The sequence below is a fragment of the Oncorhynchus keta genome, chromosome 5 (genome assembly GCF_023373465.1).
Source record: "Oncorhynchus keta strain PuntledgeMale-10-30-2019 chromosome 5, Oket_V2, whole genome shotgun sequence".
In the NCBI taxonomy this organism is placed as follows: domain Eukaryota; kingdom Metazoa; phylum Chordata; class Actinopteri; order Salmoniformes; family Salmonidae; genus Oncorhynchus; species Oncorhynchus keta.
Genome location: NC_068425.1, coordinates 18,207,940 through 18,226,269, shown reverse-complemented (window position 1 = coordinate 18,226,269; position 18,330 = coordinate 18,207,940). Strand labels below are relative to the sequence as shown.

Sequence of the window (18,330 nt, the reverse complement as noted above, 5' to 3'; positions counted from 1 at the left end):
CTGGGAATACATGGCGTTGTGGTGGCTCTCTCCTTCACAGTCTGTCAATGACTACAAATGAGACCCTGGATAAACACATATCTGTATCATGATCCAGCTACGACTATACTGGACAGACAGACAGTGAGGCAGACAGACAGGTATCTGTGTAAGTTGATGGAAATAATTACTTACAGTGAGTGGCAAACAGTGTAATGGATAATAGTACTGGTTTCTTTGGAATAAGCACAAAGTCAATGAAAGTGCAAGTTACATTTGTATCTTATTTCTTTTTTGTTTTCCATAATAGGCTTGACTAAATGGAATTCGCAGTAATGTTTTCCTCATGGGCAGTGACTAAATGTTTATACCACTGAGGAAAATGACTTTCTTTTGTTTTCATTATGCTCATCAACAACAGACTTCCATCCAGTTGGAATATGCAGGCATTATGGGGGGGAACCAAGAAGACGTCATGTCGCAAGGTGAATGAACCACAAGGCAAAGGTGATTTGAGGAGGACAGGACACACGAGACACAGCTATTGAAGTCAATGGTCATTTTATTCAATTCACTATCAGTAGCAAACATTTTTGTGAAATTCCTATATTTTATTCACAGAGACTGAAGATAAAGGTCTGTAACATGGAGACACTTCAATGACGGGGCTCTGACATGTGACTTTGGCTCACAGCACCTTGTAGCATGTATCCACCATGGACTTCCAGAACAATAGGCAGCCCAACATACAATACAAACACTCACATACATATACATATACATACACACACACACTCACATACATATACACACAGCTTAGAATTGGTTCAGAAATGGTGCTTCTCTAAGTCTACATATGGCAGGGTACTGGGACTGGACTGGCAAAGCCCGTGCACAGCTGCTTGGAGAGGGCTTCTTGGTGTTTTTGTGTCCGTGTCCTCTCCCTCACACACACACACACACACACACTCACACTGGGTGCATCCTGGTAACACACAGCTCCTGATTGGTGCTCCATCCGTGTTTTCCCTTATTGACTTATTTATATATTTATTAGGCATCACGGGAAGAGGATTTTGGCTGGCGGAGTGAGCGCAGGAATGGCGTCGGACAGACAGTGTGACCCAGGGCTCAGGTGGCAGCTGTGCTACGACTTCTCTGCCAGGTCATGGTGGATGGTAGGGATACTCCCTGTCTATCTCTATCGCTTTCTCCATCACTCTCGCTTTCTTCTCTCTCCATTGACCATCTCTTCATTAAATTAAAAAAATGTATTTAACTAAAATGACATTTGGGTGGAGGTTGTTGCTCAGGTATAGAGCATAGAAAATGTTTTGTTACTGTGGGTATCTACTTTTAAAATGGCATGTTGATGGTCAGGAATCAATTGATTGAATGTTTGATGAAGTGATTTCTGGTGAGAGGATGTATTGTTGTGCGAGGGTCTAGTTGACTTGGGTGAAAGTATTCCTGTAGAGAAGTTGGAGTCGCTTGCATCAATTGATATTGGAAGGATGGGGTAGTCATCAAAATCCTGATGACAATTGTGATCATTTTGTGTTTTCAATAATGCTTTTTCTTTGGGCTACTTTACATGGTAAAAAGTTGTGTGTGTGTGTGTGTGTGTGTGTGTGTGTGTGTGTGTGTGTGTGTGTGTGTGTGTGTGTGTGTGTGTGTGTGTGTGTGTGTGTGTGTGTGTGTGTGTGTGTGTGTGTGTGTGTGTGTGTGTGTGTGTGTGTGTGTGTGTGTGTGTGTGTGTGTGTGTGTGTGTGTGTGTGTGTGTGTGTGTGTGTGTGTGTGTGTGTGTGTGTGTACAAAATGAGGCTGCTGCCCTGAACTCTACTTTCATTGCTAGTTTTTGTAAGTGAAAGTTGGTAGATACTTAACGCCACTCACACAATTGTTTAACATAATTCGGTGCCAGATTCAATATTTCAATTGCCGTGGAATAAAGACTCTGACTGTTATTAAATACAATCTTATCTCTGTTGCTATCCTATTACTCTCAGAATATTGGGACTTCAAATGTTTTGAAAATGCTTGTTACTTTTGGCTTGCATACATTTATCATATCACCTACTGAATAATAAATGATCTCATATTTGAGATGAAAGATAATACCAATGGATGTAGTTTCAAACTGTACTTCAACTTGTACTTAATATTCAGTGTTTTCCCCACAAGTCTTTAAATAAAAATGGACAGATTACTGTTTCTAATAAGGATTGATTGGAGGTATAATTAACAAAAAGCATAGCGTAATGATTTTAGGTAATATTTTTGCATCCACATAGCCTACATTTTTCACCCATATAGATCATATATCCTGCTTTATACACATACAAAACAACTAGAACATTTTTTGCGCCCTCAGGTTCAGAACCAGATGCCAGCCACCAATCATTTGACCCCTTACATCAGACCCCTTTATATTAAATAGTACATATTGATAGCATTGATCATTCTGTACCACTCTTGTTTGCATTGTATTGATTGTCCTTTGTGTGTTGGTACACAGCGCAGTGGTGTCCTGAGGCCTGACACAATTAGAAAACCCCAGGCTTCCCTGCAGTGCCAGCCTGCTGCGCTCACTGCTATGTAGGGCACCACAGGGCCTGCTGCCTTGCTGAGAGGGGGAGAGGGAGGAGGAGAGAAGGATAGGAAGGCCAGCCAGAACTGGGGCCCCTCATAGGGGGGTGGCAGGGGATGAGGCGACTGCAGGGTGCTGGGGCACAGGGGTGGGCAAGGCTAGGTTATTATGGCTGGCAAAGGAACGTTCTCTTACCCTGTGGAGAATCACCAGGCCCTGCTAACCGGAACATACGTGTCAGTAGATCAAGTATTGTTCTAGCACTCTTACTGTCATTGCTAGGGCCTGATTCTGTTTCTTCATTAGTTGCATTTCATGACTGCTCATACGTATATAAGTCTTTAATAGACTGTTCCTTACTGTATCATTCCATTGAAACCTCACACTCAAATGTGCTTAAACACATTACAGTGTCTCTTTATCCTATGTCCCTCCTGTCCAGGAGACCTCTCCTACCAAAACTGAATGTCTGTCTGTCTGTCTGTCTGTCTGTCTGTCTGTCTGTCTGTCTGTCTGTCTGTCTGCAGACCCTCCTGCCATTATCCCCACCTTTCTGTCTCACTTTCTCTGCTGTTCCTCAGCCTGTCTGTCTGACTGTCTCACTTTCTCCCCTGTTCCTCAACCTGTCTGTCTGACTGTCTCACTTTCTCCCCTGTTCCTCAACCTGTCTGTCTGACTGTCTCACTTTCTCCCCTGTTCCTCAACCTGTCTGTCTGACTGTCTCACTTTCCCCCCTGTTCCGCAACCTGTCTGTCTGACTGTCTCACTTTCTCCCCTGTTCCTCAACCTGTCTGTCTGACTGTCTCACTTTCTCCCCTGTTCCTCAACCTGTCTGTTTGACTGTCTGACTTTCTCCCCTGCTCCTCAAGCTGTCTGTCCTCTTCCTCTCCAGACAACTACCCCGCCGGTGCCCTTATCCCTCTGTCTGTCTCTTCCAGTTTCTCTTCCAGTTTCTTTTCACCCAGATGACCCTGCCTCTGCCCCTTTCCTTCTGTCTGTCTATCTGTCTGGCTCTCTCTACCCAGATGCCCCGGCCACTGCCTGGCGTTCTCTGTGTCTCCCTCTCCCACTGCACAGATGCCTGGCTTGGCCTGCAACAGCTGTCTCGCCATGTGCTGCTACCAAGTGTTGCCGCCGACAGTGGGAGGGGTGGGGGGTGAGTCATGAATATTCATATTCTCTTGGATCCACTCTACCAAACAGAGCCTGCCACTGCTAAGGAGGCTCTACCCATCGATTGGGGGGGGCTGCAGGGAGGAAAGAAGGAGGGATTGAGATAGAGATAGAGAGGGAGGGGGAGAGGGTACTGGACCAGACCAGACTGTATGGCCCGGTTCCATAAAACAACGCTCTCCTCTCAGAGGTGTGAAAGAGTGAACACAGGAAGCAGAGGGATGGAGCGAGGGATGGGGGCAAGAAGAAAGGGGGGAATGGGTATCACAAAATGGAGAAGAATGCAGACAATTACATTGGTAGAAGCCACAATCTATTTGCAATATTAAAGCTGATCCATCTGCTAATTTATTTATTTATTTTTAAATCACAATATGGAGAAAGAAAGAAGTTAGAGATTTTAGGAATAATATGAAATTACTTTTTTGTTCAATTGCGGTCAAATATGAATTGTGCTTCCAAGGCATCCTTACTGTACAGTTTTAGGATAGAATTGTAGCTACATCATTGTTTTCTTGTAGTAGCTAAATCCCACCCTAATCTAAATAGACTAGAATATTGGCAGCTGCTGTTCTCAAGTGAATGGATGTACATAATGACAATGATTTCTTCATCTTTTATTAATAATATGAATCCATATTTGAAATTATGTTTAATACAAACGTAGATACCAAGAGATACGTTTAGATAAGAATAAGGAAACATTGACACAACGACATCCGTTAGGAAAAGCAAATGGATGCTTGTGCAAGCAGAGGATGGACTGGAATGGAGAATTAAATCAATAAATCAATTTAAAACCAAGGGATGGACAGAATAGCAGATGAAGTGGATAATTAGAGAAAGGGAACGAAAATAAGCTTTGGAGAATATAGCGTGAAAAGGAGAGCTGGAGAGAGGTATGGAGAGATAGCAGATGAAGATAGACAGTAGGGGTGGGGGGCAGCCGATCTGAGAGGGCCAGTCTCTAGTGGGTCTCAGTCCCTCTTTCATGGAGAGCCAGGAAAACAGATTATACCAGTGCTGGTCTCTCCTGGGGGAGGACAACCCTACTCTCCCAGAACCCCCTTCCTTTAAACCCCCTTGCAGCTACTCCTCTCCATGGTACTGGCTGGAGCCAGACCTGAGTAAATCACAGAGATGAAGAAGTGTATTTCCAATGGGGCTCTGAGATGTGGAGCCACACATGTACTCAAATTACAAAAAATGACATTTAATGTCTTTCCACACAGGAACGAGATGTTGGTGGCTTGGTTTTGTTCGCAGTTCATCAGCCTGAGAAAACACTGCATTGTTTCCCGCTTAGTGTGGAGAGATAACCTAGCGGATCTAAACGTATACACACAGAACACTTGACCTTGTTTAAGAAAAAGCCTTTGTGTTCCCTTTCAGTGGCTTTGAAGAACTGTGGCTGGAGATTTAACTGAAAGAGTGGGAGCTGGCACAGAGAGAAGTGTGTATCATCATTTACTTTATTCTTGTCATGATTAACAGCATCTCACCAAGCACTTCACTCCTGCACACATGTGCAAACAATACACACAAATCCAAAAGCAATACACTCATACAAACATTTACTTTTCTCATAAAAACATGCATGCGCACACACACACACACACACACACACACACACACACACACACACACACACACACACACACACACACACACACACACACACACACACACACACACACACACACACACACACACACACACACACACACACACAGGCAGAGTTAATAAGGACCTCTAAACCCTCCTTGCTGTTGGATGATAAGCAGTATGCTAGTAGCCCTGCCCTCCTGAGACATGCCTTCCTCTAGCTGTGCCGTGTAGGAGCCTGATAAGGCTGGGGAGTGTGGGATAGCCAGGGACCAGGGACAGCTCCACTCCAGCAACCTGCAGCAGCCACCCTGGCCCCAGGGCCAGCCAATCACAGCCCTCTGTCACATGCTATTTATCTCACCGCTGGGTACCTGGAGGTGGACTCTATACCTGGACTGGTTAGCTGTCTGCCTTTGTTACATACAGGGCTGTGGTAATAGGCCTAATGCATTGTGTGTGTGTGTGTGTGTGTGTGTGTGTGTGTGTGTGTGTGTGTGTGTGTGTGTGTGTGTGTGTGTGTGTGTGTGTGTGTGTGTGTGCGTGCGTGCGTGCGTGCGTGCGTGCGTGCGTGCGTGCGTGCGTGTGGATATGTGTTCCCGTATACAGATGTTGTAACTCCCTCTATCTCCTCTGTGGTTCCAGAGGCTTGATAGTCCCACTCCAACAGAAACTCATTAGGGGTGCAGAGTTAATTAAGCAGTAAAACTTTAAAACTGACATACTTTCAAAGCACCTTTTTTATTTAAAAGTCCTTTTCTAGATGAAATGTACAATCTGCTGGGACACAGAAATGTACACCTTTAAGATGAAATATCCTTTGAAAAAGCAATTTTGTTCAGGAGATTGATGGTAAGGCCTACCTAGATGTTCAAGATGCAACTTATTCTCTGTCTTTGAAGCTATAAACAATTTATGTTCTGACATTTAGATCATGAAAGAACTATACCCACATGAGGGTGGGTATACGGTCTGCTAACAGCAGGCTGTTCAAACAGTATTGCGCACAGGTTATAGGTCCGGTTGCCTACGCTTGCTTTGCCGTGAGCTATGACAGACAGACTGGGGATAGGATATGCATGAGATATAACTGTTGCATTGCTGTTTTAAATAACTGTGTGGGAATAGGTGAAGCGAGTGTGCGTAAACAGCCAGTTTTTGTCCTTCTGTATGGGAAGTTACGGGCCTACAGTACCTTTTGGGGGAGAAACAGAGGCGGTGAAGTAGGCTGCCGGTCTGCCGCCCTTTCAGCCTGTTCGCAATGCCAATGTCAGCATTCCTAGACATGCCGTTGCCTAGTGGAACTTTTGTTTCACAGTTTTTGTAGAGCTCAAGCCGAGAATACTGGGCAAACTGTAGAGAAATGGAAGGGAATCGAAGTAAAGTCCCTGGATAGTGCAGGAGAGCGCGAGAAGGAATTGAATAATGGAATTGGGAAATAAGGGCTTACACTTTACAACGCTGCCTTAAAATCCATTTTCATTTGAATGAAAATCAGATAGCCTATAGGTGTAGCTCATGCTACCTCAAGAGAAACACTGTTTCGTTTTCATTTTAGGCCGGGAATGGATTGTGAATAATAGTTTGACGCATTTGGGCTCCATCAGAATCACATTTTCATTTCTCGGCGGTGGCTGTGTAACGAGAACAGTGGCTCTTTAGTTTTTGGCCTATGCTCACTATAGGCCTACAGTAGTACGGCTCATCATGCACGCTGTGACCTTCTTTGTGTTGGGCCTAAATCTTTTGTAATTGTTGTTAGAAATTATAAACTACTTTAGAACATGCTTAAAAACGATTAAATTACAACTCTTCATTTCTATACACATACATTTGGGTTCGCGGGGCAGGTGAAAGTGCGGAGAGCAGGCTTTATCACTCCGACATGAAAGGTTGAGTAATAAAATGAAGCAGATGCAGGCCCAGACCCTACTTCAAGGTTTGGCCTGATTGGTTAAAAACTTGTTCATGTTCATTTGAGTTGATGTAGGTCTATTTATTTCGCCAGAAATAGAAGGCTACCTATGTATTTCTTATTTATTTATTTATTTTGACTTAATTATTCTATTAACCGAAAACTTTTGGATGAGTTTTTGTTATGCACTCATTAGTGTGCCGGCCGGTGTATGAGTCTATCTGCTCTGCACGTCATATAGTGAACACAGTCAATTTGTTGTTAATAATATATAAAGCTTATTTTTATTATAATATATCAGTGTGCAAAAATGCTGTTTTTAAATTTTGAATAATTTCACATGCAGGGAAGTGAAGATTGACATTAAACTATATGAGAAATCAGACAACAATGGTTTGTCTTCAACAGAAATAAGTAATTTTCTGATATTACATTACTGCATTACTTATCACGAATTCAGATTTAAGAGGCATTGAGAGCCTACACAGACAACTATAGATGAGGAAGATGTGGGAACTCAGGATTGGATATGCAGCTGATACAATGCTTAGCTTTACTAAGTTGCTTAGCCTATAGGCTATATCATAAACGAATAAAGTGCTAAAATAAAATATATACAATTGGTAAAATAATAGAGAAGTGTAATTTGCTGTTATATCCTACACTTCCGGATGAAGTAGTGGCTGCCTGGTATCGATGCTGTGTGTTTGCAGACAGCATCGTCAGACAGAGAAATGCATGGTCAGGCACTAATATGTAGCCTACTCCCTTGTTTTTTTCGGAACTATATTGGACCTTCTTGTCCAAGCGAATACCAAGGTTATGATGATGATCATAGGCTTGACGTCTTGTGTGATGTTTGCACAATGACAAAAAGCTGAGAATAGCCATTATGTCACAAACAGGCCTAGTCAATATTACATGTTTTTCTTTACACATTTGATTGTATAGATATCGGTCTACTTGTCTCATATCGTATGCCTTATACAATTTTTCTTATTCTTTAGGCACAGAACAAAATAATTATTAGTCTGAAAGTTAACTGCCTAAACTGATAATTGGCACAAGTTTTGAAACAAATTATAACACCCATCAATTTAAATAAAGTTTTTATTTTTATTTAAAAAAGCAGATAATATGAAAAATATTTAGGCCTAATATCAATACAGCTTAGTTAAATGTGACAGACGTGTTTTAACACGTATTCTGTTGCAAACCACACTAATATGTAGATGTAGACCTATGACATAAAACATTCAAAGAATAAACCAAATTTGTATTTTTGTGTTTTTTCCTCAATGCTTAAATGACATTAAAATGACTAGGGCAACATACATCCCGAAATTAATATTACTAAAACTAACCTGCGGGTCTCACCTGAATTCTGGAGGATTTTAGATTATAATTTGAATTGGATGCAGCCTATTATTGGACTTGGAAACTATTTGTTGAAGTATCTAAAATGTCATGCAAATCAACCACTTTTTAAATCCATGAATACACTTTTAAAATAGCCAAACTGTGTCATTGGGGATACGCTGCATTTATTAATGTAATCCATTTCCGTCTAAAGCAGAATTATATTATGGTTAATGTATTTTCTCGTAGAAATTAAACAAGTGTCATTCTGATCTTGCCATGTCCAGTCTCGTTAGAATGAAATCCTATTTTTTTTCTTTAAAAGTTACTGTATTCAAAAGAATTGCAGGCTTCTGACATTATATGGCAGAGCATCATTGGGTCTGTGAAATTACAATGCAGGAATTTCGACTGGGGAGGCAATAAATGAGTACTTCCAAGGATGATTAGTAAAAATACAAGTGATTAATGGTGATAATAACAATAATTGAATGTATATATTTATTTTAATCAGTGTCTAATAATAGCCTAGAAATAATATTACAGCAATTGTAATAATATTGGTATTATTGTTTTCTTTCTTATTTCTGTTATTGCTGTATCTTTATCATCATCATCATCAACAACATCTGCTTTTCTCCAGCTATTAGATTCTCCTGAAGTTCTAAACCTGCAGGAGACATAATACGCTCTAACACTAAATAACAGCTTGTGTTTCTCATGGGTCTTTCTAAATATAAGGTCATAAACGTATATTGCGGAAGAGATTAACAACCAGTTAGCTTATTGGAATCCCTTGGGCACGCTCATACTTTGTGGCATCACAACACTTGCATATTCTTACCTTAAAGGTCAACGCAGAAATGTGTTGGAATAAAGGAATATTCTATTAAAGTCAAGTCCTATTGAATGTCAAATGAATTTCATTGCCCAGTATTGTTTGATATGAATATCATCACAGTGATTTGAACAGGGTGCAAAATCCGTGCACCTGTCCGGGTCTTGCTCTCGTCCTTCACTGCAAGTCAGAGAAAGTTATTCCAAACCTGCTCTGTTCTTACTAAAACGCACAAACAGGACCGTGACGGTCACACATGGGGTATATTATTATGTTGAAAAAAATGTCCTTTTATATTCATCTAGACTACAAAATATTTTCCTATAGTTTACTGTGGCCTCATAACTAGGCCTTTACTGTCAAATTCTCATCGTTGTATATCTGGCATGACTAGCCTAAATATCCATATAAAACCTAAGAAACATCCCTGCACGCAGTGTGCACTGATTACATATTTGTTTTGGATAATGATTAAATGTTATCTAGGTCTAATACCGTTAAGAGAGGTTTGTAATTTATAGCTTATATCATTGACCAATGTTTAAATGATTTGGATTTTATCATACCACCTCCCCCTCTGCTCTCCCTCCCTCCCTGCGTTCCCGCTCTGACTCTACACTGTAGCCGGTGAGTGGTAATCCCCTGCCGTCAACGGTTTACTCTGAGCCCGTATTTAATTCCTCTAAACCCCCAGCTGCCGTCCTGGTTACTCACTGAGCACGACAGACTGTGAACCGCTCCGTTTATTAATAATTCACCAGCCCTCCGCTTCTCCGGCCGCGATCCACTGCTGCGCCTCCGCGCGCTCTGGACCACCACTTTATTACACTTTAACAGCCTTTAACACCAACTATTTAATACACTCGTCATATGTACAGGGATTAGCGTATACATATGCGCGTTCTCGTGAAGTCGCCTGGCATAGTGGTATGATCAAGTATCACCTCTCTCCCAAAACTTGCAACATCCATGGTGCCAGATCTGGTACTAGTTGTTGTCTCCTTTTTATCTCGAGTAAATATGGGCATTGAAGAAAAAGTGAAGAAGAACCAAAGGGAATTCCATTTTTGTATTGTTATTTATTAGGAGGACCAGAGGATGAAGATAACACAGAGTTCCATTGAGGCACACAGAAGCAACAGCTGATTTGTGAGCGCGTAAGTAGAGTCTACTTACTGCCGGTTCCTTGCAAAGAGAGACCTCTGCTCTGTTACTTGGGAGCTGACGAGACGCTAGCATCGTGCACGGATTTGCCTCACTGGGTATTTGGTGAACAGAGCGGACGGAAGGGATGGCGCACTGACAGGCGACCAGAGCAAGTCCTCACAGCCCCGACAACCGCCGCCCGTGTTTTCATGGAAGTCCCACGCGTGAATAGCGGACATAAACACCCGGAATGAAGCCGGGAAGTGGTTGACTTGGATAAGCCGTCTCCCTTCCCTTTCCCTGTTGGAGGAGAACAGTTTAAAAAATGTTCACCAGGCCACAGGCCGTCCCGTATTAGGGTTATTTTGCTTCCGGTATCAGAAGAAACGAGTCGTTTTCTCTCTCCCATACTTTTTTTGGAAGCTGAACTTTTTTAGAGTTGAAAATGGGTATTTGAGACTGTTGGCACATTTCCCTGCTCCACAATGGTACGTGCTGTGTAAATCAATAATTTGCTCTTTTATGTATCTGAAAGCTTGTAATCATCTTAATGTTTTGTTTAAACAGGAAAAATATCACTCTAGTACATCAAAAACTATTAATGATTACCCCAAAGTTATCTTGTGAGTGGTTACCGTAATACCGTACATTAAAGTTAACTTTGCACTACCCAATCTCATATTGATATTGTATAGGATTTTATGGTAAATCATATATGGAAGTGGGTTATATTTGAACAAGGATAACGCGGATAATTTATCTTCCTTTATCCTCCACTCAGCTACATTCCCGGGGCAGTTGAGCTGCTTCCATTCGTTGCAGCTCGTGGTCATGCTGTCGCCCCCTTATTGACAAGCAGAGCAGGGCACTCCACCAATCAAGCGTCTACTTTGATGTATCTATATTACACACAATGTCAAGGCAGCTTTGCACAATCCAAACGTGAAAGAAATTGAATAAGCAGTAACATAAAAGCCGAGTTCACCTAATGTGAATTGTCAACGGACGCATTTACTTTTTGGTTTACAAGTGCATTTTGGATACAGTTTATAGGGGACGTTACTCTAAGAGTTGGACTTTATTTCTGAAATCAATGTTAGTTGTGGAAGATAATTGGCGAGACTTCTTTCCTGTCGTGCTCTGTTGCTAAATATTATCTATCGGTATAACTTCTTACCTACTGCTGCGTATTTATGCATAGCTGTAAAGGCTATTCACTGAATTCAGGGCAGTAAGGAGAGCACAAGGCCATTCTAATAACCACTAGGCCCACCAAGTCCACAGCACTGGTCATTGTGATGCTGCTTGTGATTGCATGTTATGTATGATATTGTAATGGAGAGTTTAGTTCAGTGGAGGTTAATTTCCTCTATGACTTAAAACATTTAACATGCGTTTCTTGAGAACAGATAATATTGCTGCGCTATAAGTAGGCCTAAACCAAAACAAAGTTTGATACAATCTTGACACGGTAAAACAGTGGAGTGAATCATGTGTCTAAGACTGTCAAGTAAAACTACCCGACTCCTGATTAAATGTAAGCACAAAGGACATCTATTCTGGTCCTTTATTTGTTTTGTGTGTTTTCCCAAAGTAGTCCAGTTGTGGGATATTGGGTAGAAGTGGACTGCTATTAGGCTCTACATTAGTCATGGAAAGTGTTATTTAAAGAGTTATTACATAGCTGTCAGGTTCTTGATCTTTAGTTTGATCTCTTGGCATAGGATCAGTTCAGTTGGCCATTTTGTGTACATTGCCTATTGAGGAACCACTGACATAGACAACCTTGAAGTTACTGATAGATTCCTACAATTCTATTTGCACATGAATATGGAAAATTATTTGTTTGAATAATTATGTGTTTACTTGCAAACTGAAATGGCACTAGTCCAAGTAGTTCAACAGTAACTTAATATAAAAACAAAATTCAGGACAGGCCTCACATGGGATTATGTCTATTTGTTGTTTGTTTTTTATGAAAAGCTCGACAGAATTTCTGCCCAACATATTCTACACATGTAAACACGCATAATCGGTATTTAAGGATGCTAAGGCATTCTTTCAAACTCACCCTGTTCATTGAGTCATTCACTTGTCGAATATATTGTCCTTTAGGAGTGCATAAATATATGCATGTATTAAAGAATAACATATGCTTTATATGCTTCACAAATGAATGTATGCTCTCTTTTCTAAGTATTCTATAATACCATTAACTCTATTGACTTCAGGCACTAAAAGTTGTCTTTTCTGGAGTGCTCCATGGTCTGGCCCAGGGTCAGCATGTGTGTGATTTGTATGAGGAGGAGTACTGTATCATAATCTCAAGGAGCTGTGTAAATTGTTAGGTAATTGTATATCCCACTCTGTAGATGTTGATGTGTATGTACAGAGGGAGCAGCTCACCACAAGATGATCAAACAGGCGGTTTCCAGGCCATATGTTTTCAACAGCTCTTGGCTGTCGCTGCCAGTGATGTCATCTCTCACTGTGTATATGGGTCCTCCTTCGCCCTTTTGTGAGCTGTGGTGTAGAGGCTACCATATCCTTATTGGCGTTGCAATCCAGATGAATGCTGGGGTTTGTCTTTGTTAAATAAACACTTGGGAGGTGGTGATGGCATGCATATATGTCATATTAACCCCTGGTTGTGATCCTATAAAGGGTGCAGAGAGTTGTCTCTCAGTTCTGATCCCAGGTCAGTTTCTCATTTCATCTTTATAGGTTTGGTGTCATGTAAGGTCATCTTAGATTAGCAGTTAGGGTAGACTCAAATCAAATTGTATTGGTCACATACTGTACACGTGTTTAGCAGATGTTATTGCGGGTGTATGTACTAGCAGAGCCATAACCTATGAGGACTATGTACATAGACTATGAACATGGATCAAGTTTTGGTAGCTGTCCATATGCTGCAGAAGTTGTGTTGTATTTGAGCCATCCTGATTCTTCAGAATGAGGCCCCCTGTTTTAGAATGCCAGCCTCAGCCCTTAAAAGCATCTTGCAGTGCCAACTGCAGAGAGAAGAAGATGTCCACATCACACCCATTTTTACATTTGAGTCATTTAGTAGATATTCTTATCCAGAGCAACTTACAGGAGCAATTAGGGTTAAGTGCCTTGCTCAAGGGCACATCAACAGACTATTCACCTATTTTTCACCTAGTCATTTTAGGGATTCAAACCAGTGACCTTTTGGTTACTGGCCCAATGCTCTTAACTGCTAGTCAACCTGCTAGGCTACCTGCCACCCCTCCCTAACCTGTTGTCCCGCTCTCTTGGGCACACATTAAATATGCATTATAATGTATTTTTAGAGTCAGACCAAATTGAGATGACTGTGAGCAGGTCATCTACATGGTATTCAAAATACTGCCTCAAATGGTTAATATAGTTCAGACTCAACCTTAGTACTATGACCAATGCAGACTGCACACCAACGCTTAATGAGTCATTTCATTCTATTTAGTTTGGAACTGTTTTACAGTGTTTTCTGCCCTCCTAGTTTAATTTGAAAGAATGTCCCAACAATAGATGTCTTTGCCTGCTCTCCAGTTGAGGGTCTCTAATGAAGAATTAGAGCCAACACCATTATTCATTCAACTGAGCTCACAGGCTATTTATCAGTTGAGTTGTATTTGCATATTTAATATCTCTACCTTTCTTCTGTATTTAGAACTAGGTTGAGCAAACATAATAGACTTGCATCAAATACATTATCCACACCTGAGACTTAAAATGGAATGCAAGAGAAAGGACCAAAGGCAAACCCCAAACAGCCCTGCAACAATAAGCAATCTTCAATCCTACACACACCCTTCTAATTTATTACCCCCCCCCACTCCTCACCTCCTGAGAAGCAGGTGTAAAATATCACATTTTTCCAGAATTTTTCCCTGAGGGGGCTCTGGCGTGGACTCACACAACATACATTTCTCCTTTCATATTTCTCCCCCACATGTTTTAACAAACAAGTTCCCCCTCCCTGTCCTCTATTTGATCTGCACAGGTTTGTTAGCTTGTTAGTGAGTATACAATGAAGCCCCATGCAGCCACTGAGTGGGACTGGGAGGATATCAGTGATGCTGTAGAAAACTAACTGGCACTATTGCTGACAATGTCCAGTGGGGATAAGGAGTGATAACGATGATGATCACTGTCTGATCAATAATGGAGATGACTGTTCTTATGGATTGTTGTGAGGTCAGGTGCATTTATAATGTGTGTGTGTGTGTGTGTGTGTGTGTGTGTGTGTGTGTGTGTGTGTGTGTGTGTGTGTGTGTGTGTGTGTGTGTGTGTGTGTGTGTGTGTGTGTGTGTGTGTGTGTGTGTGTGTGTGTGTGTGTGTGTGTGTGTGTGTGTGTGTGTGTGTGTGTGAGAGAGAGTAGAGAGAGCGAGTCAGAGAGAGAGAGAGAGAGAGAGAGAGAGAGAGAGAGAGAGAGAGAGAGAGAGAGAGAGAGAGAGAGAGAGAGAGAGAGAGAGAGAGAGAGAGAGAGAGAGAGAGAGAGAGAGAGAGAGAGAGAGAGAGAGAGAATGTGTTTTAATTTATCCTGTGCCATGAAAAGATGCCAAGTGGGGCAACCCCCATACATACAGTCAGGTCCATAATTATTGGCACCCTTGATCAAGATGGGCAAAAACGACTGTATAAAATACATAATACAAATACTGAGCAATATTGTATACTAATACAATTGCTCAGAGAAAGATGTTAAAAAAGAAAGTTTTTACAAAAAATCTGAAAAAGATAGGGATCAAAATGATTGGATTCCTTGTTTTCAATACTCTAGAACCCTTCCCCTGTTTTCAATACTCTAGAACCCTCTAGAGCCACACTGAGCCTTTTCCTAAAAAGTTTTATGAGACGGAGAATACGTTGGGAGGGATCTTAGATCATTCCTCCATACAGAATCTTTCCAGATCCTTGATATCTTTCGTCTGCTCTTATGGACTGCCCTCTTCAATTCAAACCACATGTTTCCAATGGGGTTCAAGTCCAAACACTGAGATGGCCATTACAATGTCATGTCATCTGACCATAGAACCGGTTCTAATCCAAGGGCCGATGGCGTTTATCAATCTCCAGGCGGTGCTACCCACTGGGCAAAACCTGGTTGAATCAACGTTGTTTCCATGTCATTTAAACAAAATAATTAAATGTGATTGAGTTGAATCAATGTGGAAAACTGATTGGATTTGCAAAAAATCATCAATTTAAGTGAATTTCATATTTTTTCCTACAATTTTGAGATTTCTATTACTAAATATCTTTCTCTGGGGAATTAGTATAAAATAATATAATTTCCACATTTTTTTGACCATGCAACATAGCTCAGGGTGCCAATAGTTATGGACCTGACTGTATATAATTTTGATGAGAGAGACTGTGTGTCTGCGGCATGGAAAATAAAGTATTTCTGCCTTTGTTTTAGTTGCTGGTCAAACCCGCACAGTTACATTGAGCATTCAGTGTTCACCAAACATGGGAATGTTAAGAGATCAAATCTCAATCGATTGCGTTGGATGAACATTTGAATTCTGTAAAACAGCACATCTAGGTCACTCAATCACAGACATCAAGTCATTTTTTGTAGCTTTTTAAGTGTTAATTAAGTGAGGCCTTGATACTATTTTCGCTCAAGGCTGTGGCCATATGGACCAGGCATATGTTACATATATATAGAAAAAGGGTGGCATATATAATTGACAACATGCTCCATAAAAACACAGAGAAAAGGGAAAAGGGGGCCAGTGCTACAGGGAGCTACATCAAACAATCAGTGCCGCCTCAAACAAATGATGCCCCTTTTCAAGTGTGAAGGCAATCCATGCAGCAGAGAGGGAGAGAGAGGTTTAACTCTGCTATCCCTTCATCCTTCCACCCCTTCATTCCTCCCTCCTTTCAGCAAACCACTGGTCAATCCAACTGCTTTTAGTACTGTAACACCCTCAGGCCTGAGAATAAGCCTCTTTCTCTGATGAAGAGACCGGTATCATTATCACAGCAATAGCCAATACGTGGCAAGCAGAACTACTACTGTTAATGCCTTTGTTAGGACGATATGTCCATTGGGAGAGTAAAGGACATACTACAGATGAACCTTGGTCTTTAACAACCTTTGAAGAGCTGAGAAAGAGCATTTCTTGTAATGGAACAACTCTTTTATGGTTTCACTCTGTTCTCCTCCATATATATCAATGATGGCCGGTACGAACATGGTTGTTGAAGCCGAACGTCATGAATCGTCTAGTTTGAGTTTTCTGTTCTTTTGGATGACTTGCACTCACATTTCTTTATCGGAAATCTAACTTGAAGAGTAAACATACAAAAGTAAGCAATGGATTTGCATTAAATGATTAGTTTATACAGCGTACACAATCACACCAACACACACACAGGCACAGATGCCCCTTCAGTGTTAAAAGGGAAAGGGAAAAGACAAGAGTGCTAACCTCTCATTGGGTGGGATATGAATAGCCTGTGTTTCTAGCCACAGCTTGGTTAGCCAAAGTCTGGGACTTATTATAGTGTTGTGTGTTTATGCATGTGTCTGTGTGTGTAAGTATTCCTTCAAGTATTGTTCCGGCCTGTGTGTGTGTGTGTGTGTGTGTGTGTGTGTGTGTGTGTGTGTGTGTGTGTGTGTGTGTGTGTGTGTGTGTGTGTGTGTGTGTGTGTGTGTGTGTGTGTGTGTGTGTGTGTGTGTGTGTGTGTGTGTGTGTGTGTGTGTGTGTTTACCAGGTACAAGTTAAGAGTAGCATGCATTCAGAGTTGGCTTCGAACAGTGTTTGTTCCTGTTTTGTGAAACTTGAGAAATCAGGATTTAAGGTTCTGGAAAATAGGATTTTTCCCAGCTCTCCATACCAAGGTTTCCTCCCAGCTATGTTGTCTGGGCTGGCCTGCCTCAATTGACGGCAGAATTGGAATGGATGCTCATTCAGCGCTCAAGGCCCAGCTGGTGTGTTCCACAGCATACAAATGAACTGTGCTGAATGGAAACAACACTTAGAAAAATACCTTTGCTGCATCGATCAGTGAATGTATGCCCCGTGTGAATGTTTTGTGCTGAATCAGTCACCGCTGTGGGAGAAGTCACCAGGTGACAACCAGGGACAGGAAATGCCATTGTGTCAGTGTGTATTGTGTGGTGTGATCCAAAAGCAGCTGAAACGGTCTGGTCTCCATTCTGGTTCTAGCGCCGGAGTTCAGGCCTGCATCATATATGAGTTGGCTAGTGCACATTATGAATCATGCTTTGTGTGTGAGTATAAGAGGGGCAGGGATTTACCATTAGAGGTTCTGTACAGGATGCTGATGTTGCTTGGCTAAACTGTAATTGGCACATAATTGCTGACCAATAATAATAACAATAGTAATCATTATAATAATAATAACAATAATAATAATAATAATAATAATCATTAATCATTAATAAATACACAATAGCAATAATATTATAATAATGTTATTATTATTCAAATTATAATGATGTTGTGTTGTGTGCTGTATTTGTTAAGGAGTTGTTTAAAGGATGGTAAATGCATTGATACTATGAATGATTGTTGTGTTACGTTTCAGGCCACCGAAACCTTTCTGGTGAATGAAGACCCCTCCAGAGGTCCTGGGATGCCTGAATGCTTTGTAGTATCAGATTCCTACAGGGTATGCATTATTATTGTTATTATTATGATTATTTAATGTGTTATTTGAGTCATTAGTCATTATTCT

The 18,330-nt window shown here is 41.2% G+C and overlaps 1 protein-coding gene across 1 annotated transcript in view; it reads left to right on the top strand.

Annotated features, from left to right (window-relative positions):
- The first annotated feature begins 1,016 nt into the window (after positions 1-1,016).
- The window catches only part of LOC118365805 (nuclear factor 1 X-type-like), a 188,116-nt gene continuing 170,802 nt past the window's right edge, over positions 1,017-18,330 (top strand). The window contains 2 exon segments of the mRNA XM_052518915.1: positions 1,017-1,157; positions 18,181-18,264. Of these exon segments, the coding sequence (XP_052374875.1) occupies positions 1,080-1,157; positions 18,181-18,264 (162 nt within the window). The 5' untranslated portion in view covers positions 1,017-1,079.